The sequence below is a fragment of the Aptenodytes forsteri genome, unplaced genomic scaffold (assembly GCF_000699145.1).
Source record: "Aptenodytes forsteri isolate BGI_AS27 unplaced genomic scaffold, ASM69914v1 Scaffold189, whole genome shotgun sequence".
Taxonomy (NCBI): Eukaryota; Metazoa; Chordata; class Aves; order Sphenisciformes; family Spheniscidae; genus Aptenodytes; species Aptenodytes forsteri.
In genome coordinates, this window is record NW_008794490.1 from 1,704,604 (window position 1) to 1,729,825 (window position 25,222).

The 25,222-nt window shown below is 37.3% G+C and overlaps 3 protein-coding genes across 3 annotated transcripts in view; 2 read left to right on the forward strand and 1 right to left on the reverse strand.

The window, feature by feature from the left end:
- Positions 1-295: 295 nt before the first annotated feature.
- Positions 296-5,454, forward strand: ZBED4 (zinc finger BED-type containing 4). The gene has a single exon (XM_009290909.1). The coding sequence runs from the start codon at positions 573-575 to the stop codon at positions 4,089-4,091; it is 3,519 nt and encodes a 1,172-aa protein (XP_009289184.1). The 5' UTR covers positions 296-572; the 3' UTR covers positions 4,092-5,454.
- A 4,971-nt stretch (positions 5,455-10,425) lies between these two features.
- ALG12 (ALG12, alpha-1,6-mannosyltransferase) lies at positions 10,426-21,807 on the reverse strand. The gene is made up of 9 exons (XM_009290910.2): positions 21,610-21,807; positions 21,330-21,462; positions 20,619-20,792; positions 19,041-19,235; positions 17,634-17,737; positions 16,917-17,140; positions 15,998-16,167; positions 15,723-15,798; positions 10,426-11,704 (listed from the first exon to the last, which is right to left on the reverse strand). The coding sequence occupies exons 1-9, from the start codon at positions 21,772-21,774 to the stop codon at positions 11,473-11,475; spliced, it is 1,473 nt and encodes a 490-aa protein (XP_009289185.1). The 5' UTR covers positions 21,775-21,807; the 3' UTR covers positions 10,426-11,472.
- Positions 21,808-25,092: 3,285 nt separating this feature from the next.
- CRELD2 (cysteine rich with EGF like domains 2) overlaps positions 25,093-25,222 on the forward strand; it is a 14,733-nt gene continuing 14,603 nt past the window's right edge. Inside the window, exon 1 of the mRNA XM_009290911.2 lies at positions 25,093-25,122. Coding sequence (XP_009289186.1) covers positions 25,093-25,122 — 30 coding nt within the window. The remainder of the gene's footprint in view (positions 25,123-25,222) is intronic.

Below are 25,222 nucleotides of genomic sequence, written 5' to 3' on the forward strand. Positions count from 1 at the left end.
TCAAGATGAACAGAATAGCTTCCTTCAACAAGAAAATAGAACATTCTTTTTTTAGGATTATGTCTACAACATGAAGCATTTAACAGTAGCTGTCTTGGAGAACATTCATCTATGACCTGAAATGTCCTGATCCTAAGGAAAAAATGAGATTCCTTTAAGTCTATATTTCTAGATGGTGCAAAAGAATTGCAGTTGCCCAGTCAAGATGAACAGAATAGCTTCCTTCAACAAGAAAATAGAACATTCTTTTTTTAGGATTATGTCTACAACATGAAGCATTTAACAGTAGCTGTCTTGGAGAACATTCATCTATGACCTGAAATGTCCTGATCCTAAGGAAAAAATGAGATTCCTTTAAGTCTATAATTTTTAAATGCATTTTTATGACTAATCATATTTGCTTATGCACAACACGGATACAGAATTCATAAACCAGAGATTATTTTAACACATACGCACATCTGTGTGCATTCAGTATACAAGATAAATCATTTTAATCAAATTTTAAATAATCTTTTAAATTATCTGTATTTATTAATAAATGAAGACTTGGCAAGAAGAATTTGTCATCCATGGACAAGAGTAAAGCAGGTTCCCCCAGAATGGATGGTAATTTTGTATTGGGTAAAATCAATAACTTAAAAGTAGAGCAAGAGGAAGACAGCATTAACTGTACTCTAGAAGGAATGGATATCAAGACAGAACAAGATGATTTCAAACATGCGGACAGCAGTGATGAACAAGAAGACAAAGAAAAGAACTTCATTACCAACAACCCTGGCAAATATTTATCTACAGAAAATGAAGATGATTATGGATCTCTTTTTTCTCAATATAGTAGTACGCTGTATGATGTAGCAATGGAAGCTGTGACACAAAGCCTCCTTTCTAGCAGAAACATAAGCTCCAGAAAAAAGTCGCCTGCTTGGAACCATTTTTTTATATCTCCTAGAGATAGCACTAAAGCAATATGTATGTACTGTATGAAAGAATTTAGCAGGGGTAAAAATGAAAAGGACCTCAGTACAAGTTGTCTCATGAGACATGTGAGGAGAGCCCATCCCACTGTACTAATTCAAGAAAATGGAAGTATGCCAGGTATATCCTCCTTTTCTTCACCTACGTTGTTACTGCCACCTCAGTCCGCAGATGTTGGTGATCTGAGTTCTATGTTATCCCCTATAAAACTGGTCAAGAAAATGGCTTCTAAAATACCATCTCCCGATCGAATAATTGAGGAATCTGTTTCTATTGTTTCTTCTGAAGAAATATCAGATCTCTCAGTTTCTGAAAAGTGCAGCAAAGAAGAAGTCATGGTTGGGTCATCTCCACAGCTACCCAACAACCAGTATGATGACACTGTGGAGAATGTAGCAGAAAAAACTGTTGTAATTCCAAAGAGCACATCAGGTTCCAGAAGGAGATCTGCTGTCTGGAAACACTTTTATTTGTCACCTCTAGATAATTCTAAAGCTGTTTGCATCCACTGTATGAATGAATTCAGTAGAGGAAAAAATGGAAAAGACTTGGGAACGAGTTGTTTAATAAGACACATGTGGAGAGCCCATCGTTCCATTGTCCTGCAAGAGAATGGGGGTGGTACCAGCATACCACCTCTCTACACCGCACCTCCAACTTTGTTGCCTTCTTTACTACCCTCAGATAGTGATCTGAATTCTATGTCATCCTCTCCTGGAAAACTAATGAAAGAATCAACTTCTGTTTCTTCTTCTCCAGACAGAATCTCTGAGGAGATCCATACTAATCTCTCTTCTGGAGATGCTCTAGTAGAAGACTCAATGCTGTCATCTTCTGATGATATAGGTGAAGTCTCCTTTGTTTCCTCTCCTGAGAAACAGTGTGAGGGATTAGGTCCACTAATATTTGAACCTACCGCTGTATTTCAGCAAAATAAAAGGATTATGAAAAGGCTTAAATCAGAAGTTTGGCATCACTTTTCACTGTCACCTGCAGACAGTCTAAAAGCAGTATGTAGATACTGCAGTTGTATGATAAGTCGTGGTAAAAAAGGAGATGTGGGCACAAGCTGCTTGATGAGACATCTATATAGACGCCATCCCGATGTAATTGGAAACCAAAAGAGCTTTCTTGATGTGAGTTTGGCAAATTCTCCTTACGCCACTTTGGCTTCTGCAGAATGTTCATCCTCGAAGTTGACTGACTTGCCTACAATGGTTACACATGATAATCAAATTATATTTCCTGTTAATAGTAAGAAGACCTCAAAACTGTGGAATCACTTTTCAATTTGTTCTGCAGATTCAACAAAAGTAGTATGTATGCACTGTGGACGTACAATAAGTAGGGGGAAAAAGCCAACAAATCTAGGCACAAGTTGCCTTCTAAGACATTTGCAGCGGTTTCATAACAATGTATTGAAAACTGATGTCTCAGAGACAGTATTATCCTCATCTACGGATAATCACATGCCACTGAGCACAGAATTATTAGGATCTTCAAATTTTGATGAAACCAATGACAAGTTTTGTGACTCTCACCCAGTTGCCAAAAAAATCACAAGTCTCGTAGCCGAAATGATTGCACTTGACCTTCAGCCATATTCTTTTGTAGACAACATTGGCTTTAACAGGCTGCTTGAATACTTGCAACCTCAGTATTCTTTACCCTCTCCATCTTACTTTTCCAGGACAGCAATTCCAGATATGTATGATAATGTAAAACAAATAATTATTTCACATCTTAAAGAAGCTGAAAGTGGAGTGATCCATTTTACGTCTGGAATATGGATGAGCAACCAAACACGAGAATATCTGACCCTGACAGCTCATTGGGTAACATTTGAGTCTTCATTTCGACCACAGTGTGAGGATTACCATTGTTCAGCACTATTAAATGTATCACAGATAGATTGTGACTACAATGGAATCAGTATTCAAAAGCAGTTAGAGTACTGGTGGGAAACATGGATTACTTCCATTGGCCTTCAGATCGGGATTACTGTTACTGATAATCAGAGTATAGAAAAAACTTTAAATGAAGGTGATCATTCAAGTGTACAATGTTTTAGTCACACTGTTAATGTCATTGTAAATGAGGCTATTAAAAGCCAGAGAATGGTTCAGAATTTGCTTAGTATTGCAAGAAAGATCTGTGAACGCGTCCATCGGTCAGCAAAAGCAAAAGAGAAGTTAGCTGAGTTGCAAAAAGAGTATGAGTTGCCTCAGCATCAGCTAATACAAGATGTTCCATCAAAGTGGAATACATCATTTCATATGCTTGAACGTCTTATCGAGCAGAAAAGAGCAATTGATGAAATGTCAATAGAGTGCAGCTTTCGGGAGCTAATAAGTTGTGATCAGTGGGAAGTCATGCAGTCGGTGTGTCATGCTCTCAAACCTTTCGAAGCTGCAAGTAGGGAGATGAGTACACACATGTCTACTCTAAGCCAAGTGATTCCAATGATTCATATACTTAACCGGAAAATAGAAATGCTATTTGAGGAAACAATGGGCATAGATACTATGCTGAAATCTTTGAAAGAAGCTATGGTGAGTAGATTGTCCTCCACGCTTCATGATCCAAGGTACATTTTTGCTACACTTCTGGATCCCCGGTATAAAACATCCTTATTTACAGAAGAGGAGGCTGAACAATATAAACAAGACTTAATCAGGGAGCTGGAAATAATGAGTTCTACCTCAGATGATGATAAACCTGTTTCCAATGGATGTGATATAGGTTCACCATCTACAAATTCATATGGGGAAGATAATCTTTGGTCACTCATGGGTGACATGAAGAAAACAAAAGACCTGAAAGAGAGAGCAAAGTTACCAGAGGAAATGGTGCTTTCTTACTTGGAGGAAGAAGTGCTTGAGCATAACTGTGATCCTTTAACTTACTGGAACTTTAAGAAGTCGTCTTGGCCAGTACTGTCAAAATTGGCTGTCAGGTTCTTGGGTTGTCCACCAAGCATTGTTCCTTCAGAGAGATTGTTCAATACATCCAACGAAAGCAACAACTTTAGTCAGTCAAGGTTAATGATTGAACACTTTGAAAAGCTTATCTTTTTGAAAGTGAATCTTCCTTTAATATACTTCCAGTATTGAAACTAATGAACAAACTGCTAGACTAAATCTATTGTTGCTCACTGGATATTAACTATCTATAACTCAGATTGTTAAATTGCTCCAATAGGGGCCATGTATGACATCTAATCAGTGACTATAATTCCAAATTTTAGTTTCATTTTTTTCAGCTTTCAATATGTCTACATGTGCCTTATTCATAGTACTTCAGGCCAGATATTGTATATATGTTTTTTAAAAGTTCACACTAGAGATAGCCTGTCTTGTCAAATTATACAAAATTATGTAGGTTTTAATCCATAATTGTAAATGAACTTTAAAAAAGCTCAGTCATTTGTTTTAATAGAATGGCAAAAAAAAAAAGATGTAAACAGTTCTATTCTGTAGTTTTTTATTCAATTATTATGTAAAAACCATAAACCAGGTACTGTATTTTAGTTGAACATTGCTTTAATTGCAACAAAACAGCTTTTGTAGTTGTCAAAAGAAAGCTGTACATGAAAGATGGGGTTCAAGCTGTCTTTTTATCATGTGGTGTTTTTAACTGCAAGCCCTAAAGTACTTAAAGGATTAAGAAGAGTTATTGAGGAAGATGTGTTTACAGGAGACCATTGACTTAGTATCTGAAAATAAATCTTAAATTTGAGATCTTATGGAATGTCAGTTATACAGCAGTCGGTAGTAAAACTTCCCATTCTGGGTTCTCCTGTTCAGGTTTTACATTTTAACTGAACTACAGAAATATTCTGGGTATTTATAAAAGCTCTTTGAAAGTCTTATCAAAGTTTGTGAATTAATGCTTGTTATTTAATGCCGTGTACAAAAAAAGGCAAGAAATTTACCGTGAAGACTCTAATGTCATTCTAAAGCCTTTTCTAATCTTTAGTGCATCGAAACTATAAGGTTCCCTATTGTAAAAATTGAGCCCTTACTCCTAACGTAATTTCAATTGTGTAGAACAGCCTGTCTTAAAGCTCCTAGTACAGAAGTAACTGATCTTCTGATTTTCAGTAATAGCCTTATGGATATGGTGCACTGCTTAGAATTTTATGTAGTAGGGTTGATTCTTAACTGTTGGTGTCCATCAGGCAAATGGGATCTAGAGCCCTCAAAACTTCAAATAAGATGGAAAAAAATAGCCAGCATTTTAATTTGAAAGGAACGTTCTCCGTGGTTTTTTAACTCTAGAAAGGTTAATCTTCTCATTTCAGTTTTCATTGAATACTTTTTGGGAAACAAGTCATCATTTGCCTATGACCTTTTAGAAAAGTTGTAGCTTTGTTAAAATACTGTACCTATGCCTAATCTAATTTTGCATTTACTATGTTTTAGTGTATTTATAAATGGTGAACTCAGTTTCTGAAATTAAACATTTTATTTGCAATTTTCTAGTGGTAGTCAACACTGCCTTTTATTTTCAGATGGATTTAAGACAACCATTGAATAAAAATCAATTGATACAACTGTAACCATAAATATACCACAGAACATAGCATGTGAAAAGATTGGTTTTCCATTTAGCTCTTTGGACTTAAGCCTTCATTCTGGTTCTATTCAACGTCAGGAAAGCTTGTTGAATTCTTTCCCAGGTGGCTTTGGTTTCCACGTGACGTTCCTCTAAACGTTTTATGGTTTCAGGTATTTCAATTGTTCCATCAGTTATGTTTACGCCTGTACTATTTAAGTAAATTATTATATAGTGTACTTGGGAAGAACTAATACTGCATTTTGTCTCCAGTATTTTAAAAGGTAACTTAATTCTATCAACAGTCAGCATTTCTTTGTTGTTCTAGGGTTAAATGAGAACAGCACGTGTTTTTTCTGCAGTAATAAAACAATTTGTTCTAGTTTATGTATAGTTCGAACTAGGTGAGTTTGAAGCAGCTTATTGGGAAACGTGTTTAAATGGTTACTGGTTAATTATTATCTCAATTTTTTCCCCTACATCTTAACTGTGAATATAACCTTGACCTTTGTAAAGAAGATGTTTAATCTCTCCAAACCAGTAGAGAGGGAGGTAGAGGATGAAGAAACTTTTTTTTTTTTTTTTCTTTTTAAACAAGTGATATAATTTTCACTCAAGGCTTGAGTGTAAATATGGCCTTCAGCTTAAAGCATTGTAGAGCCACATCATACCAGCAGCAGTGCTGGCAGTAAACAAGCTTACCTGAAGATGCCAGTTCTCTGGAAACAAGCAGCTTGGCTCCTCTGAAGGCAGTCTTTACTGTAGCTCCTTTGTAACTCTCATGTGGAAAGTTGAAGTGATGGCATTTTGTAGCCCCCAGTTTGCATCTTATTCATATGGATACTTAATTGTATAGTCATGCTTTTTGTTAAAACTTCTCCTGAGAGCACAAGAACTAGTAACTATTTTTAAAAGTAAAATTTTACCAGTTAGTCTACTTTATTTGTACCTGCAATTTCCTTTTTTCTGAAGGGCTTAGTTCTTAAGACCACACTGTTTCAGTATCAGCTTGGATAAGAATTCATAATTACGTTAGATTTTTTTAAAAAAGATAATATGCCAGCCCAAAAGGCCTTAAAATTGAAACACGTAATTCTTAAAAATCTAAGCAAAAATACAAGAGACTGAAAGCACAAAGCTGCTATTTTTCGGATGTAAGCCTTGATCCTTCTATAGGAGTTATGGGAGCATCTCCATCTTCAGTTCAGGTACTGCCGCCTTTGAGAAAAGAATGACTTCAAAAGAAGGACTGAAAGCTTTCACTGAAGTATTGAGGTAAGTTACTGAGTGGGTGGGTTTTGTGTTGGGTTTACTTTATTATTTTTAATATGAATTCTTAGTGATTGCTAAAACTTCCTCTTTTTTATTTTCCAACCTTTCTCATATTTGTAACGTATAGAAAACTCCCTTATTTTTACATTACTCTCTCTCAGACTGTAATAAAGCACAAGCTCTGTTAACAGTGGGAGTTTTCATCATGCTGAGTTTGTGCTGGAACAATCCCTGCAGCAGCAGACAGTTCCCTAATGTGTAATGATATGGTGAACCTGCAACAGTGATACTTATTTTATTTAAACAGTTAATTTCAGAACATTAGCAACTTTAGAATAAGTTTGCTACGCAGACTTTTTCCTCTTAGCATAAAAAGTAAAGTGTAGATGGTACTAAAGATGATACTCTGTGTCATCGTAAGAATCTTGCAGCTTTTGCTTCTTTTAAGAGTAGGCAGGTAACAACTAGTTACACACTGCAGCAAGAAATATCTTCTAGTACTAAAGGCAGGAAGGGGAAGAAGTAGAGATCTGCAACAGCCTTTTCAAAGAACTTCAGTCTTGAAGGGTATATAATGTAAAGTATCTATGGAGATCTGTATTATGCTCCGGAAACCTGTGATAATGCTCCCCCCACGTCACACCTTTCCATTTGGCCTCTTTCCCTACCCACCAAGTAAAAGTGCAGTAAACCTGTTTGACTGCAGAATTTGGCCAGTGAGCGTTTACTAGGAATACTCATAGCTTCTCCTTGCTCCCCAAGAACAGCTTCTGAATTTACAAAGAACCAAAACCTCAGTCCAGAACAGTTTAAATTCTAGCATAAGGATGTGATTGATTAAATGTAGATATAGATTACAAGCTCAAAGTAGATGCTTACAGTTGTTGAGAGATCTGTCCCTTAAAGCAGCATTTTTTTCTGTCACTATACAGAGCTGACCGTAACAAACTTGCATTTAGGTATCTCCAAACACAGGAAAAATAAACATATTAGCAAATAACACTTTCTAATTACAGATTATTTAGATTTTATAAACTAAGCATTTTAGTCTTTCCAAAAATATATTCATCCTTTGCTTTATTCTTAGCAACAAGAAAGATTGATTCTTTACCTTCTTGGTGTCCTTGCAAAACTGACCCAAAACTGCTTCGTTTCATAAAATGAATATGCCAACCAGAAATAGTAACCACAGCAATGTCCCCAACTTGGGTATAAGCTTCGGTTCCAAGGGCTAGATCTACGCCTAAGCAGTCCCTGCCTTTTTTTCCTTTCTCTCTCTCTCCTGTATGAACCAATTCCTTCTTCCAATTTCTTGATACAAATTGGCAGTTTTAAAGGAAAAGATGGAGTCCATTTCAGACAGCACTTTTACCTTACACTTGATATAACTGGACACAAATCAAGCCTTGGTACAGAACCAAGGGCAGTTGCAGCTGAAATAAAGCAGAATTGGTGAAAGACTGCCCGTGATAGTAAGATGTAGAATTCCAGAAGAAAAACTAGCTGTCTTTGCTATCATAAACAAAGGTCTGAAATGAACAATCGAAAGTACTTGTAGTTGCTCACGTTGATCTAAAGGGCTGATACAAAGTAAATAGTTGCATGCAAAATGGATCAATTACGTTTTAGAATCATATATTTAAATTAAAAAAAATCCTTCACGGAGGTATTCTTTGTCATTTAACTTCAGGAATTTTTGCAAACACCCTCTTAATCTTCTGTGTCATATGTTAAGCAGATAGCGATACCTTTCATTTAAGACATAGCTGAGACTAATTATGTAACCAGCTAACTGAGAAGGCTGTGGCTAAACAGTCTTGCTTACATGGGTGATAAACTCCACTTGTGGTTTTGTTCTGTTCTCGCGAACAGAAAGTGAAGTCATTTGTACAAGAAAGACTCTTTGAATACTAAGTTACAAGGAAAGCTCTTGGGGGAGGTGGCGAAGGGGAGTATTTAAGAATGAGCACAGGTAATAAAGCGAGGAAGGCAGCACTAGGCTTCTGTGCAACTTCTGTTATGTATGAAAAAGTGCTCCTGGATGCAAGGGAAACACACGGACACATTCATTGAAATTGAGATACAGCAAATGAGTGCTTAAATCTTGTATCAACTTTCAAGCTCCTAAGCATTATGGAAAGAACTAGAAGTATTCAGGAAGATAGGAATCGTCCTAGAACAGTTGCGGTAGGAGATGCAGCTCAATCTCAATCTTCTTTGCCCGAATGTGCCCAGTCTCACCAAGGGAATATGTGAAATGGCCTATTCCAAGGACTGTTTGTTTATTGACAACAGCCTTTGGGGAAAAGCTGCAGTAATCTTCACCCCGGTGTGACAGATGCCCCTTCCTATTCAGGGCGTGGGCTACTGTAACACTCTTGCCCTATGTTTGGGGGGGTTACCCGTGCTGTCACAGAAGTCATACAGCCAGTGGTGCTATGGTGCTGCATGCACTGTATGGGTCGTGATCTAGCCCTTTGTCTACAAACCCGACCACGTTGCAGATCTTAAAACTAAGCACTTTTCAGGAACCGCATATGCAGAGCAAGATGCAACAGGACGTAAGGAAACTTCAGACACTGTTCAAAACTGCAATCCAGTATCTCTTTCCTGTCTCCTTGTATGCATTTTACCTTTCTCTACCCCAAACAAATACACTAAACAGGCCAATTTGAGCTGATAGCATCTCTTTTCATCAGTAGTGAGGCTGTGAGCAGTAGTACACACTACTACTGCAGCTGAACATCATCACTGGTTTAAGTCCAACCAGTAGCACCCAGACACCAGAACCCAAGTCTGTGGAAGGACCCAATCAATCAGCTCTGTGTGTTTGACATTCAGCAAAATTAAACTCTTCAGATGCCTAATGTCCACATGTTCTGTGCCACTTCAGGCATTAGCATGAGATGCCTATGTTACAAGCATAATAGCCCTAGGTTTTTTCTGTTTCTGCAGAGGGATTCTGACAACCAGGGATGTGGAAAGCTGGATATACACCTAACTTCAGGAGTGCAGGCACTTGTCTACACTTGGGCAGGATAAATCCTAGTTTAGGTTCTTGAGTTGTGGATTACAGTGTGGGGGAGTTACATAAAGTCAATGATTAGGCTTAACATAAGGGCCTACATCCTTACTCAAACGTTTTCCTTTGTATTGTTCCAAATTCTCAGCTATTTGCACATGTACTTCCTTCTGTCTCATGTGAATTGTTTGATGTTCAAATTGGCTCTGGAGGAAGCTGAGTTTTCTTCCAAAGACAAGTCAAATAGATAATACTTGAGTGATTTCAATTTCAAGAGCAGCCAGAGACTGGACCAACAAGTTCTGCAGGTTGCCTTTGCCAGAGCTGCTCAGCATGAGGAAGCCTGTGCAACAGCAACAGCCACCCACAGGGGAGCAGGCTCCACCCCACCAGATCAGTTCCTCTGATACACAGTCTAGAGGATAAAGACATGGACCTAAAAACTGAGATCTACACAGGTAAATATAGTTCCTGAATGAAGCACGCTTTAAGAGTAAAAAAAAAAAAAGAAACCAAAACAAAAAACCCCACTTTTTTCAGTAAGAATTTTTTACTCGAGTTTTCAGTCAGCAAGGAAGTTTTCTGCCCATGATTATTTCAGTAATACTGATTTTTTTAACACTAATGGAGCTCCTGTCGTATTACAACTGGCCCTAACCAAAATTCCAACTTTTTTTCCTTAGTTTACCCCTTAACTTCTTCCATTCAGCAATCTAGGCAGGCATCCTTTACAAAAATATCTAATAAAGAAGAGATTACACAGCATGCTATCTTATTCTAGTTTATAGAATGCAACACATGGCACATTAGATTATTCCTTTCCAAAGGGACTACTTAATAAAAAAAGGAAAACAGCACCTATCTTCTTAAAGTGTATTCAAGTGAATATTTTCATAGGTAAATTTTTGCACTGCAAATTAAGATAATATCATTGCAGCAGAAGAAGGAAACATTATTTTAAAATTTTTTTTTCCTGTGAAATCCAAATTGTTGTTTATTCATGAACTCTTGGAATAAAGATAACCACCCTTTAATACTGAAATCTGTTATGAGACAGTGCTTGTCAAGAGGTCCAACTGCTTTTTAAGCAAATCTTTAATTAGTTTGGTAGGCTACAGGGCACAATTAGGTATTGTGATGAAGCTACAATGAATATGGCTTTCCTATGTCGATAACATCATTACGTTTCACACAGGCAATCTGACAACTGAGGGGGTTACAATCCTGCAGATACATTGAGTAATACATCTTTGCACACACAGATTACATATCAAATTATTGCCGCAGAACAAACCTGTTCCATTATGTATCTTATATAGGACAATTAGGACATACCTGCGCTACGTTATGAAACAGACAGCTACCCAAACCAAGTAGACAGGTTTTACCTAATACCACTAAACTTGTAGGTAGCCTCTCAAACATATCTAACAATACAACTCAGTATTCAAGTATATACTGACTAGGAATGCATTGTAATATTTATGGAAGAAACAGGACAGAGCTAAATACCAATCGGTACAAAGATTTTCCATGCCTTTCCACAGAAGCTGAATTGCAGTGCTGGAATGACAGTTTGCTGCTGTCTTAGATTATTCAGTCATCAGCAAAATTACATCAAAAGACTTACTTAAAATTCACAGTCAAGATGACAGAGGAAGTTTTTCCAACAGTACTAATTTTGGTTTCAAGTTTAAAGTAAAAGGAGGTAGTGCAGTAAGGTTCAACCCAATTTTACTGATGCCAGGTATGTTTGCCAGTGGCCTGTGGGTTGTCTTGTAATGTGATATTTGAAGAGGGTTTGTTTCCATCAGAATGTGTGTGTAAGAAAACATCAACTGATCTCCTGGTTTAACATCTTCTCTTTTGTCATACCTGTAAAGAATAAAGAAGGCTTATTTACATTCCTCTCTTTACCTATTAAACATCTCCATTATCGCAAGGGCATGTAGCATCCAAGATGAAACAAAAGATAACTGTGAATGTTACAGTTCATCTCTTGATTAAATTAACTAGTACTGGAGGAGGAAACAGTATTTTTAAAGGGTTTAGGGAGGCAGTCATTCCATGCAAGTCTTTCTGCTGCTATTGTGATAGAAATCAGGACTCCTAGAAAATTTCTCACTAGTCCTCCATTTGAGTTCTGTGGAAAAAGGACACCAAAGCCTAAGACTGTAGAAAACTGGACTCATTTTTAAGTTTTACTCTACAAGAATTGTGGTTTGGATAAGTGTGGGGTTTTTTCAGTGGTTTTTTTTTTTCCCCTGCCTTTTTTTAATTAAAAAAAATGTTATGAAGCACTTTCGCAGAAACCTTTCTCTTCTGGTAGTCATACATTAAAGTAGCAGCCTCAAAGAATAGCAGGGAGAAGAATTCCTTGAACACTGCAGGAAAGAAAGAACAGCTTGGCAATTATAGTATTAACTTGGCACTTGTTATTTCTGGGTTCAGTTCCCTGATCTGCTACATGTTTGGGCAGGTCACTTTGGGTCAGCTTTTACAAACCTGTTTAGGTACCTAAATATATATGAATGATATATAGAAAAATTTATATATAAAGTAACTAGTGAGTTCTAAAACTATTTAACATGTATACTGACAATTGTTTCTTAAAAGGAGTTATATTCAATCTAGCCATGGAGGGAATTTACAGGATGAGAAAACAAGTGACTTAAGCATTTGGCAGGGATGTGAAAGATCTAGGTTCAGCCACTCTCCGTCTGATCTAAGCCCAGAACTGAGTTCGTTATCTCACAGAGCTGTATGAACCTGTCTGATTTTCTAGAAATTGAGGTAGATCTCCCTCACTGTCTCATGAAGACACTGTTCTACCTCACAATAGTTACTTATTTATTCACTGAAGAGAGTCAGGTGGAATTTATAGCCCAAGGGTTAGGATGCTTATATTGGACATGGCAACCTGATCGAGTCCTCAGTCCAACAACTTCAAAGGGGAAGAAGATAAGTCCACCCAAAACACTCCACAGACCACTGTTAAGAGTGCTTCCAAAAGTGGGAGACCTGGATTCAAATCTTTGCTCTATATCCCAGAAAAACGTTCTACACTAATGCTGGGTAACAGTCCAGAAGACAGAGGTTAAGATGGAGATTACTTACCTTTAGTTTGTTTATAACAAGACAGTCTTAGGCATCCAACTATAAAAGAGTGTCCATGCTCTGTAACCCAGGTGAAGAGCAGTGCCCAGTTCTTCACCCTTTCTGTTGCCCTTTTCTGTGAACTGTTTTCTACCAGCTTTTGGAGCTCCTATTCTTAGGCACCTGATTCCTCCCACGCATTTCACAAGCAACTTACTCAAGGCTGTGGCTTTTCTTACAGGCATGGACACTGGCAGGGAAGTGGTGCAATCCCAACCCTAAATAATCTTAAATGCACCTAGGAGTAAATCCAGGCTGCATCTTTCGCCACGTGTGTCTGCAGGCCTGGCCTCTCATCTGCCTGAATTCTCTGTGAAAAACTGGAAACAATCTCAATTTATATTTTTACAACACTCCCTGACATAGCAGTCATTAACATTTAAGATATTTAAAGCAAGTACTCTACAGCAAACTAGAGGATTTGTGTGGATTGTTAACTAAAATTTTGGCAACCCAGAACAGACCCCAGGCTGACAGAATCCAGAGGTGTCAATAAATACACGATATAATGCAGAATTAGACTTTGCACACTGAACAAGTGTTTTCTTCTTCTAAAAAAAAAAAAATTCACACTAATTTCATCTGCTATTTCCAAAAAGATCACAATACCACTTAGGATGGTACATGCGTTCAAACTGGCAGAAGGAATGGCATACTTTGTAACAACTTTACCAACTACTAATTTTGCATTTTCTTCATCAGCAAATAAAGGGCCTTTCATCTGGCTGCAAGCATTTCTGAATTTTATTATTTTTAAATACTTTAAGCTTACACAGCATATTTATTCCTGGTTCAAAGAGGCTGCACTAATTGAAGACAAGATTGTAACACCTGTTCTGTGTAAGAATCTGCATCAAGCTTCTTTCAGTCACCCTTTGAAGAAAAATAATGGATCACTTGCATTTTTCTTGAGGCAAATAGATCTAATCTGAGCATGCCACTGAAAGCTGTTAACTTTAAGACACTTTTATTTATGGATTGTAGTTATCCTGATGAATCATCAGCCTTCATAGCCACTCCATCCATAAATCTGTTTTCACCTGATGTACACAGTCTATGAAGATGGTAAATTAGTTTTCACCCATCTGAAAGGCTGTCACTTCCTTGGATAAAGAGAAAAAGGACAGCTGGTGCCACTAAACTTTGCGCTATTGTGCTGTCAGACAAAGTGTATGATCCTGCATATGATGCTCAGCTGTGGATTTTGCCTGATTTTTTTAATGTGAAACTTTATGATGAATCAGCCCTCCCTTGAGGCTTTTTTATGATGAATAAAGATAAAAGTGAGAGAGACAAACTGCTCTGTTGCTGCAACACTATGAAACATCCATCAGTGACAGGGATATATTTGTTCACCTTCTAATCTCACTACACTACAGCCTTGCAAGCCCAAAACAATCCAAAACTCACCACCTCAAAAAGCTCACTGAAATTAAGCACTGTATTTAGAGAGTAGAGTTGTATTTAGAGTAGTGTGTGTACTTCAGTATATTCAAAAAACCAAAGATTGGAACATTTTAGCTATCATGCGTGTTCTATCACTTGTACTTTAATAGTTTAATGTCTCCTCCTGACTGTTCATGGCTTAAGACTTTCTCTAGATTGAACATGCAAAAAACAATCTGAAATAAACATTGGATTGGTAACTGTGAAGGCAATTCAGCTTTAAACTGTCTGTACCACCACAATATTATGAGAGAGCACGGAAATAAAACAAGGCATAGCAAGCTCAATGATTTTCATAATTCCCCCAGAAGCACACTTTTCCCTTCTTTCTCTTTGCTTCCAAAATACTTTTATCTCTAAACATACCAATAATTAAATTATGTTTGTTCATCTGATCCTGAAGACTGTAACTGGGGAAAAAGAACTCCATGCTCAGAGTACTTCTTAAACCAAAATCTGCTCATATTGCTTTTGTTTTGTGCAAGTATGAAGTGAGGCTTTGTGTCACCTTCTGCTGAATCATTTTGATTAAGATGACATTTTAAATTAGAAACCTACACTTCAACTGAAGAGGCAGGCCTACAAATCAGAAAGACACCTTTTTTTTGGTCTGCATCCTGAAAAGCAAACAATGCCATCCCACAAATGTCTCCTATTATCCATTTCAATATTCTCATTCTTAAAACTGTTTGTACATCGCTGCTGGTCATGGTAACAAAGCACTCAACTGCTTTCTCTCAGAGCCAATGAATGTGACCGATAGTCCACAACAGCAGCTTCAATGCCATCTATGTAAAGGATGTTCCACATAAAAATAGACTTTGAATATTAATAAGCAGATAAGCCTCACATTGCCACACATCATTCAAAAACAAACAAAATGAAAAGATACCCCCACAATTATATACACTGTTCTGCCAAGAGCAAAAAGTGTTCATCTACAGCTGTGTTTTACAAGATCTAGTGAGATATCAAACGTAGCTGCATTAAAGGTATTGGTGTTTTAGTAAGCTAACAATTTTTTGGCCTGTTTCTGATGTCTTTAAAAGATTCTATGCTATTTAGGCAAACCAGAACCAACCAAAACAATTAAAAAACGTTGCAGTGCTCTATTTCTGAAATGGCAGCACTGCACACAACAAAATTCTCTGAGGATTCACATTGTTCTTGACCGGGTTTAATAAATATGCTGTACCAGAAACCACACCTGTGATGTTTGCCCCTGTGCATATACAAAAAAGAAAAAAGCAGGCTTCTGTCTTCAGATCAAAATACCTCATTCATAACATACCTCCAATCTGAATTGATTTCTAGAAACCGAGAAACTCCTGTTTGTGCTGCAGCCACATCAATATGAACAGAGACATCTACATAAACAAAGAAAACAAAATACAATTTCAAAATTCTTCTAAGAACACTCTGATTAATAAATTAACGAAATAGTAACAGAAAAGATGCATGTAAATAGTGTGAAGAAGTAACATCCAATACATGGAAAGATATACTAGCAGAAAAAAAAATTGCAGTTGAAATTAGGCGAACATACCTCAAGCCAGCTTTACATACCTGCTGTTGAAGGTACCAACTCATGCAACTTCTGAATTGCCACTCCTCCAGGATAATTGAAATGTGAAACATACAAAGATGTTCCTGAATAAGCAGCATTAACTAGAAGATGCATTATAGCAAAGAAAGATCCAAGTTTGTACAGCCAGGATTTCCGGTAGTTATTCAGACTGTTGAGGTGGGGAAAAATGAGTAAGAATAAACTGTTATTTTTCTTTCATACTGGTCACTGACTATTGTGACAGAACTTTTAATGAAAACTCCACTGCTAGATAATAAAGATTAATGCAAACTTTATTACAATCATGTGTATAGAATGCATTTATTATCCATTTCTAAAAGACTAGCTTTGAGTGGCATTTAAATTAGAAAATTCTCATTAATAAAGCTAATAAAAGCTCATCGATAAAGCTAAGTATTTCTGTGTTTAAAACCTTTAGCTATGAATGTATTATCTTTCAAAGAAGTTCAGAGTTTAATTTGCATTTGTTTACTCAGTATACCCAAGTTTAACTGTTTAATACAAACTCCATGTTTCATGAGCCCCACCTGTATATTAAACTATCTCCTAAGGTAAGTTATGTTAACAACACAGTAGTACACTGGAATGTGTCTTTTTCTCTGGTGGATAAAATAAACTGAATTGTAACAGCATAACAGTAAAATCAGGGCTCTATTCTCGACTCTGCCCCAGATTTGCCAAATGGTCCTGCCAAATCATTTAACTTCTCTTTGTCTCCATTTCCCTCATTAGTCGAATGGGTACAATGATACAGACCTCCTTTCTAAAGCATATGAAGATCTCAAGATGATCCAGATTCCAAGATGGCAAGAAGTGCATAAAAATAGTAATAATAGTTTTGCTTTTCTTTTGCGTTTTCAGAGAAAAAAAAAAACAAAAACAGAATTTCGAACTTACATTCGTGAGCACATTTTAGCAGCCACTATGTTGAAGACAGGGAAAGTATATATGATAAAACGCAGCTCTTTGTGTGGGAGAAACGAATACAAGAAAATAAAGCCCAGTGCTGGCAAAAGTAATATCCGAGTTCTCTTTTCTGCTACGCCTAAGGGTACAAATATAATGCTGCATCCCAAACCACGAGGCAGGGCTGAATAGAAATACCACAAGAAGGGGGAGGTCTTCAAGGTGAAAAGGAGAGTTAAGGATGCTTTCACTGCTGACAAGTAAAGTAACTATTCTTTACAGTAGTGCACACAAATTTTGCAAATACGCAGTATACTTTTTGTATATTCAGATCACATTCTTCCAGGCATTTGGTTTTCTGCCTTACCCTTTGAGAAATAAAAGCAGTTGCCTAACTACATTCACATCACCAAACAGAGGCACATCAAATGGCTCTAATGATGGGCAGCATGAAAAACCAAAGGAAAGAAACCTTGCTCTACATTGGTAGAACACAAAGAAGCAAGAAAGAACAGTCAGCAGAGGAAAGTTAAAATTTTCGGAAAGATCTAAGAAACAGACATTGTCTCATAAGCTTCAAATAATGAAATACTAGATGAAAAGTAGAATTTAACACCATAAGTGAGTCTCAGGAATAGGTTACATCAAGTCTTTGCTTTGGCTGGTAGCGTTCAATAGATCTTTTTCCCTGGACGTTTCAAAGGATACTCCCCAGTTGGAACTTTTGTTCAAAACTGTGTTATACCAGAGCACTTTCCCCTCAGGCCACACAAGTTGCCTCCAAAACAGAGAATCCACAGCAACTGTTAGTCCTAAAAGAATTAAAGAAATACAAATCTGCGTGAATTAAAAACCAGGGAAAAGCAAACTAGCGCATCCAAATTGCACATTTACTGATGAGATCAACATAAACTGGAACATGCATCGTAAGCCTCACTCAAAGCCACAGAGAAAGCTGAATCTGTCTGTCTTGCAGTGGAAATGCAGGGGAGGGAGGCACTTCTTAATAGAAGTCTTAAGAGAAGCACATTAGATAGGAATCTGATTGAGATTCGCCCCACTCCAACCCCAGGTCTGAAATGCAGTGGTTTAATTAAAGTTTGTTTTAAAAGAATATTAGAGCATTAAGTTTAATGAATGGTAAGAAACCCGGGTGAACTTCAAATGGTACTAAATGGATTTTTATTGTAAAGCTGGTAAGTCCAGAAAAACAATCTCTAGAGGTTTGCTACTATTTATTAGGTGGGAGGGAAGAAGGAGGATAAGGGATGAAAGGCAAAAAGACAGAAGAGCAGCAAATCCGTCAGCCCCATCTCCTCCGCTCAGCTCTGTGAAAACTGCTCTGGTATTTAAGAAGTTTGCCCAGAGAGTGAACAGGAGTACCAGTGACTAATTCCCATTGGACCTCCAAACTCTTGCGCTGTGAGGTGCCTCCAAATGCACGTGGCATGATCTTTTATTGTTTCTACTGTCCACACTGTGGAAGGGACAGCACGCTACCAGAGGTCACCATCAGGCATCTGACAACAGCATTTTTAATTAGGTAGGCTGGCAGAGAAGCCTAGAGTATTTACGTGCATATGCATGAGCCTTCCACGGATGGGTAGAGACAAGGAGATTTTTCAACCTCTCTAGCATGGATAATCACGTAAGCTGTTAAAATTAACGTAATACAGAAACAGAGCTGAACTGTGACTCTCGCCACAACCCTCTTGCTCAGTATCCCTGTCTGTCACACTGTTGTAGTTTATCCTGGGATTCAGCTTATCGTCATGGCAATAGATACTACAGCTGATAATGCACATATAGCTACAGCCAGGTACTAATTATACTAAAGTCAACTTGCATGTCTAAGCCTTTTTAAGACCAGGACGTTATACTGTAAGCATCTAAAGGCCGGGGTCACAGTATCTTTCTACTGCTCTGTGCACACGTATTTCCTCACACAGACATTTTCAAAGAAATAAATACCCTTGTCATATTACTAGCAAATGGAATCAGACACACACACACAAAAAAAGCCCTAAGGGCCAGGTCACCAGAGAAGTCAGTCAAATCTCTAGACTTCTGTTGAATTTACTATGTGGCATTTGTTTTTTCCAAGCAAACACTTACCCAACCAAAAAATTCCAGCAGGAACAGCATGAGAAAGCACCTTGAAAATGGAGATTCTTTTAGTTAATAACGTCACCAGGAGCATAAGGCCTAAGAATATGCAAAGCTCTGATCTGAAGACTATAATTGCCAAAGCTGAGAACCAAATGAATGGCCTTTGCTTTTGTTGTATCCAAAACGTCAATGCCAGGAGCACTGCAAAAATAAATAAAGCACAACGTCTGACACACTGAACTATTCATTTTCTAAAGGGCAACACTTTTCTCAGTGCTAGCGTCTTGTTCCTCTAACTTCACACCAAGCCTCTCTTGGTCTTCCTACCATTTCTAGTCCAGAAATTCTTCTTCTGTTAGAAATGTAATTTGGAACAACACACAACTTTCTACTGTTGATGCTTAAGTAATTAGGAAAAGTATAACCACAGAAGAAACACATGGGAACTCTTCCTAAACAGCATATTTAATAGCTTTTTTTGGGGAAAAAAAAAAAAACAAAACAACAAAAACACCCCCAAACCTTAAGGGAGTACTAAAAGCCTTTCAAACTAAGATTCATAATTATTATTGCTCAGTATTAGCTGAAGAATTAGTTTATTCTCTTGGCCGAGTATATCCTGTATTCATGATAGCAGCACCCCATTCCAAACACGAAAAAGAGACTACAGACTACCGCTCAGGGAGAAGGAACTATAAATCCATTTGCATGGTTAGCTGGAGACACATAGTATCTCTACAGATGAAGTTACCTCTACTTTTTCACAGTTTAAATCACGATAACACTGACTACATAATAAAGTGGTCATGATCCTAAGGAAAATGTGTGAAACGTTAATAATACAAAGCCATGAAACCACTTATATTTTTTAACACCTGCAGAAATTATCTGAGAAGTTTATTACTATGCAGTGTTTATCTGACAATTCAACTGCTTTTTGTTTTGTTTTTCAATTCTGATCTACACAGGTTCCTACACCAACCTCATGATTTTATTAGTTGAACAACTTGCACTGAAGCATTAAGTGACTCAGCTAATATTTGTTAATCTCCCCTCTCATCATCTCTGGGCAAAAACTGTATGTGTAGAGTAAGGTTTTGACTTTGATTTTTTTTCCCCCTTTACTTTAAGTGTACAAACTGTTACATTTGTAGATAACTCCAGAAGAGGAAGGTGGAAAGGTTGCGGTGGGAGTTTGTTCCACAGCCTCATGAGAAAAATGTTTCCTGTGTAGACTAAGTTCACAGATTTTTTTTGAACTGCAGGTGTACCTACTGCCTTTTCAATAGCTCTGTTTTATGCATCAGATAAGTGTACTCAAACCTCTAGTTAATCAAAGCCATCTGACAAACTCCATGTATACTCAGATTCAATGAAACTTGACTCAACAGTCATTGTAAGCATATACGGTAAAAAAAAACAACAAAGAAATCACAACTGCTTAAGTTTTCTAGTCTGGTTATCACAAAATTTGACCAAGCACATATATTAATTTGGTCCGACCACACATTTTCTGTGCTCTAACTATTGATACATTTGAGAAGAATTTTTATATTTTAAAATTATTCCTATGAAAATACTTACCAAAAGGAAGTGCAAACACATTAGGGAGGGTTCGTGTACAGTAAAACATCAAATGAAACTGAGTAACAGTGATGAGACAGAAGACTGTTGATGTAGTTGCTCCAAACTGCTTTCTAACTTCTTTCTGCAGCTTCCATAATGTGTAAATCACACTGAGCCCCAAGCTTCCTCGGACTATTAGAAGAATAAAAATGGGAAATAAGAGTAATATCAGACAGATCACTGACGAACGACCATGTTACATAATGTAATGGGAAGAAGTTATGAATAATAATACTGAAGATGTCACAATATAACCCACTTCAAAGGAAAAAAAAAAAAAAAAGAAACTTCCCCATTAGTTCATCTATCTTAATCCACCTGTAACTTGTCTGATACTTTTGCACAAAGGTCAATGCTTCTATGCCCAAGTTAAACAATATTTTCTGAAGCACACACGGAAGTACACACGGGAGTGTATTCTCTGAAGACACTTGCTTTTTCTACACTGTCTGACATTTGTTAGCACAGACTTTCTCTGTGCTGTTAGTTACTCCAAAGAGGGGTGGAATTACCATGGTGGCTCCAAGTACCTACAGTTTGCAAAATCCCTCATTAAGGAAAAGAATAGCACATTTTAACCACTGATCCAAACACTAAATGTTACAACAATGTCACCCATTAGTCCAGTAGTAAGAACATTTCTATTCTGACGATTTAAAGTTCTCATACCTATCAGCTGGGAGTAAAACTTGGACATTCTTAGCACAGAAAGTACGTATATAGCTGGACTGGAAAGAGCAGCAATAAAAATTGGTCCAAGGAACGTTCTTGGGACAACTCCAGGAAATTCATGATGGTCATACTGCAAAAAGGAAAATCTAAGTAAGATAGGCAAATCAGAAACAAAGGAAAACTGGGATAAATCATATTCACATTGCATTTATCCTACTCATAGAGCAGGGAATCGCAATCTTTAACGGTGTCCAAGAACACCTTCTTTCCAATTTACCTTATCCAAGTCCAGTTGGTGGTACACCACATCATGGATAGCTTGTAGGTTAAAGCTTTCCTCCACTTTTGTAAAAGGACAGACAGTTAAATGAACAAAGGCCACAACAATAATCAGCAGCAGCAACGGGAATGACCGCCCACTCGAGCTCCTCTTCTGAGCCATACTGGGTTTGAAATTCACCTATATTCTATTATTATTAAAAAGAAAATTAAAAGAAAATACATTAATAACATGGTATGAAGTATACAAACAGAAAAAGAGAGATTGATAACGCAAGGAAAACATACTACAGTACTGTAAAAGTTTAAACAAAGACTAATAAATTAAATAATCCATCCAATTTTTTTTTTTTATACATTCAATGAATTGAGTAGATAGCCAAAAACATATTCAAGCAGCATTTCAGGATTTATGCCACCTTCTGTTAATATAAAGGTTTTAGTTTTCACCTAAAAAAACTCAGGCAACATAGACCCTACTTAAGAAAATACTTCCCTTTGCGTCCCATACTGCCACCACTGCCGAGTGCCACCTCAATTGCATCTGCGTTTTGTGGGAGAGACAGCTTTGTAATTTACTCTCACAGTGAATTTACACATGGTCTTTAGAACATACTCTTTGTTTGTCTAGGACTCTGAAACTAGTGGGAGAGGAACCACGAGGATGAGAAATTGCTCGGAACAGAGTACTTTGATCTTCTGAGTTTGCCAGCTTGCCAGTGGCTAGGTCTGGACTTGGCAAGCGAAGGACAAATCCCCTTCGGCACCCACACCACGTGTCATTATGGCGTGAGATGGTCTGAACCCCATCCTTCGCACTCCTACCCAGAAATTAAGGCCATCTCTCCCTAGTGCTTAGTTTCACAACACTGTGCTGAGCCACTCTTACAGTAGTACTTATGATGTATTTTATCATGATAAAATCATGTGTCCAGGTGATGCCAGAGCAAATAAAGCACAGGTATTGTCATGGGTAAACAGTTCATCTTTCCTAGTTTCAGATTATAAACCAGTTTAAAAAAAAAAAAAAAAGTTATTTTCCACGACCATTTCCAGCAAAAATATGGTAATCTATTTCATGTTCTTTTAATTTAAGTTTCCCACTTTTTGTAAGTTTACGATTTAATAAAAGACAAGAGATTTTGGTTATTGTTATTCTTGTTCTGTTCTTACAGAAACAAAACTTTAAAAATAGTACCTTTAAGGTACAACTGGGATTTTGGTTAGAGATGTTTTCTCGTGTGTTTTGGTTTAAATATGTCCATCAAACAGATGTAAGATAGTTGGCGGATTTGCTAGGATCACTTGCAACTGCCTCCTAGAGTTACCTTTTCCTGAATTGACATTTGTCCTGCTCATTAGTAAAAATAAAGAAAGAGTGAGCTAATATTCCTTATTTTCACAGCTAACACCAATAAATCCCAAAATTTGTGTACTTCCTGTAAATTGCATGTATCTGCATATTATTTTATATACCTCACTGACTGCATCTCTTTTTCTCATGATTGCCGCTGCCACAGGCTGTAACTGAAGCTCTAACCCTGGGCTCAAAGACAGAGAGTTCTGTGGTAGGTCCTTACGATTTTTGGCTTGCTTTGCAATGTGAAGAGACTAAATAAACACAACATCCCAGGAAGTGCGAAGAAGTCTTTTTAACTTGTGCCTAGTATTAGTTCTTTACAAGGATGGATAAAAATGGGTTATGCTACGACAGAATCCTTTTTCCACAGCAGTAGTAAAAGAGGTATGGGACTGTCACCAGGAGCACTTCAAGAAGTGCGCGGCAGGAATTAAGCCTCTCCACAGGGCAATTTATCTTGTACAAATTCTTGTCTCTAGAAAGCTCTCTTGCTGAATTCTTCCAATAAACACAGAGGCATCTCATGTTTCTGGCCAAACTTACCCGAGAGAAAAATGGACACCAAAGGATCAATCCACCGCTGCATAGAGCGACACAGGCATTTGAGTAGCTTGTGTGTCGTGTCAAGCAGCACGTAATACACCAGCAAGGTAGGTATTCCTCACTCCCAATTCGCAGCTTCTTAATGTTTCAGATATTTTAGGACCCAATGAATCCTTGTAAAAGGACCCAAGTGCCAAGCAGCTCTATTTTTTCCTTCTTAACTATATCAGTTGTGTAATAAAAAGATGTTACCTTCACCTAAAAATATTGCATTCATTATACCCTGACCACTCTACAGTATAGCCTGCTCCTGATATCTTTAGCTGATCGCCATATGAATGATCAGTCCCCAACTTCCTAAATCATCGGAATGACAGTGAAGCTACATATCCCATACACAGTTTATCACAAGGCTTTTTTCTATCTTGTTGACTCCAATCCTTTTGTATGCCTGAAGAAAGCAAGCTTGCCAGCATACTCATACATGTTGAAGATAATTATATACATTACACATACTGAGATTCCCTGAAGGGAAACACGCTAGAAGATAAAAAAAAACAAAGCACGAAGAAAACACCTAGGTTTCTGAGATAAAGCCTAATAAATTTAGTGGTCTTGTCAAGACTCAAGATAACTTGCTCTGTCGAAAATTGATGCCAACAAACCTCAAAGTTCAAGTGGAATTTATCAAGACGGGTAGACACTGGATTTGACGTTTAAAATAAATTTGCTATATAAAGGCAAAATACTTGCAATTAGAGTTTTTATTTTTAAATGCCAAAAACACAGAAACAGATTTTCACTTAATAAAAATATTTTAATAACGAAGGTTAGAGGAATATCGTTAAGCGAATAGACATAGTTTTATCCATCATTAGCAACTTTAGAAGAATCTTCCTCAGACCTGTACAACATAGCCACAGTGACTCCCCCCCCAGATGTCTACATCAAGACTGAATGACAGAAGAGCGGAGATTTTCAACACAAAGAATTCGTCCCTTCCTGGGATTAAACTGGGTGAAAATAAATTGTTTTCTTACATTAAAAAAAGGCTGAAGCACTTTCATCAAAAATGGTTTATTCTTTTTCTATGCTTTTTCTGCCAAAGCGTCATTAGTTCCAATAATGGACTTTTTACTCTTCCCATGAAAAATCTACGATATTTAGCTCGCTCACGTTTTTCAGACACTCTTCAGTATAAATATGTTAGAGTTTGGCAGCCAAACTGCATGTTGAATCTATCTACAAAGACTGCATTTCACTCCCTCACATGCTCTGCATGGAGGTATCTAAGCAGAACCTCTTTGGCTTGATCTAGCTTTGGTAAAACCTGTGTCGCATTATCTTCAATTTTAGTGAGTTTTTCCTACACTTTAATAGCTCTTCCAACTTTGCACTAAAGCTAACTTCCAAATGAGGTCAGATTTAAACCTTGTAGTTGCTGGGATTGATTTTATTTCTTTTCTAAGAAGGAACACGACAGTTGCTACTCTTACATGCATTTCCTCATGAGTTTGGGGACTGGCTAAAAAAAGAAAATTAAGACAAAAAAACAAGAAGAGAAAGTTGAGGCAGGAAATGAAGTCTGGGACAGCACCAGATACGAAGGTACGACAAAGCTATGTAGAAAATGTCACTCTTCGGACTGGGGAAGAAACACACAGAATGCCCTCGACTAAAAAAAAAAAAAAAAACCCCAAACAAACCC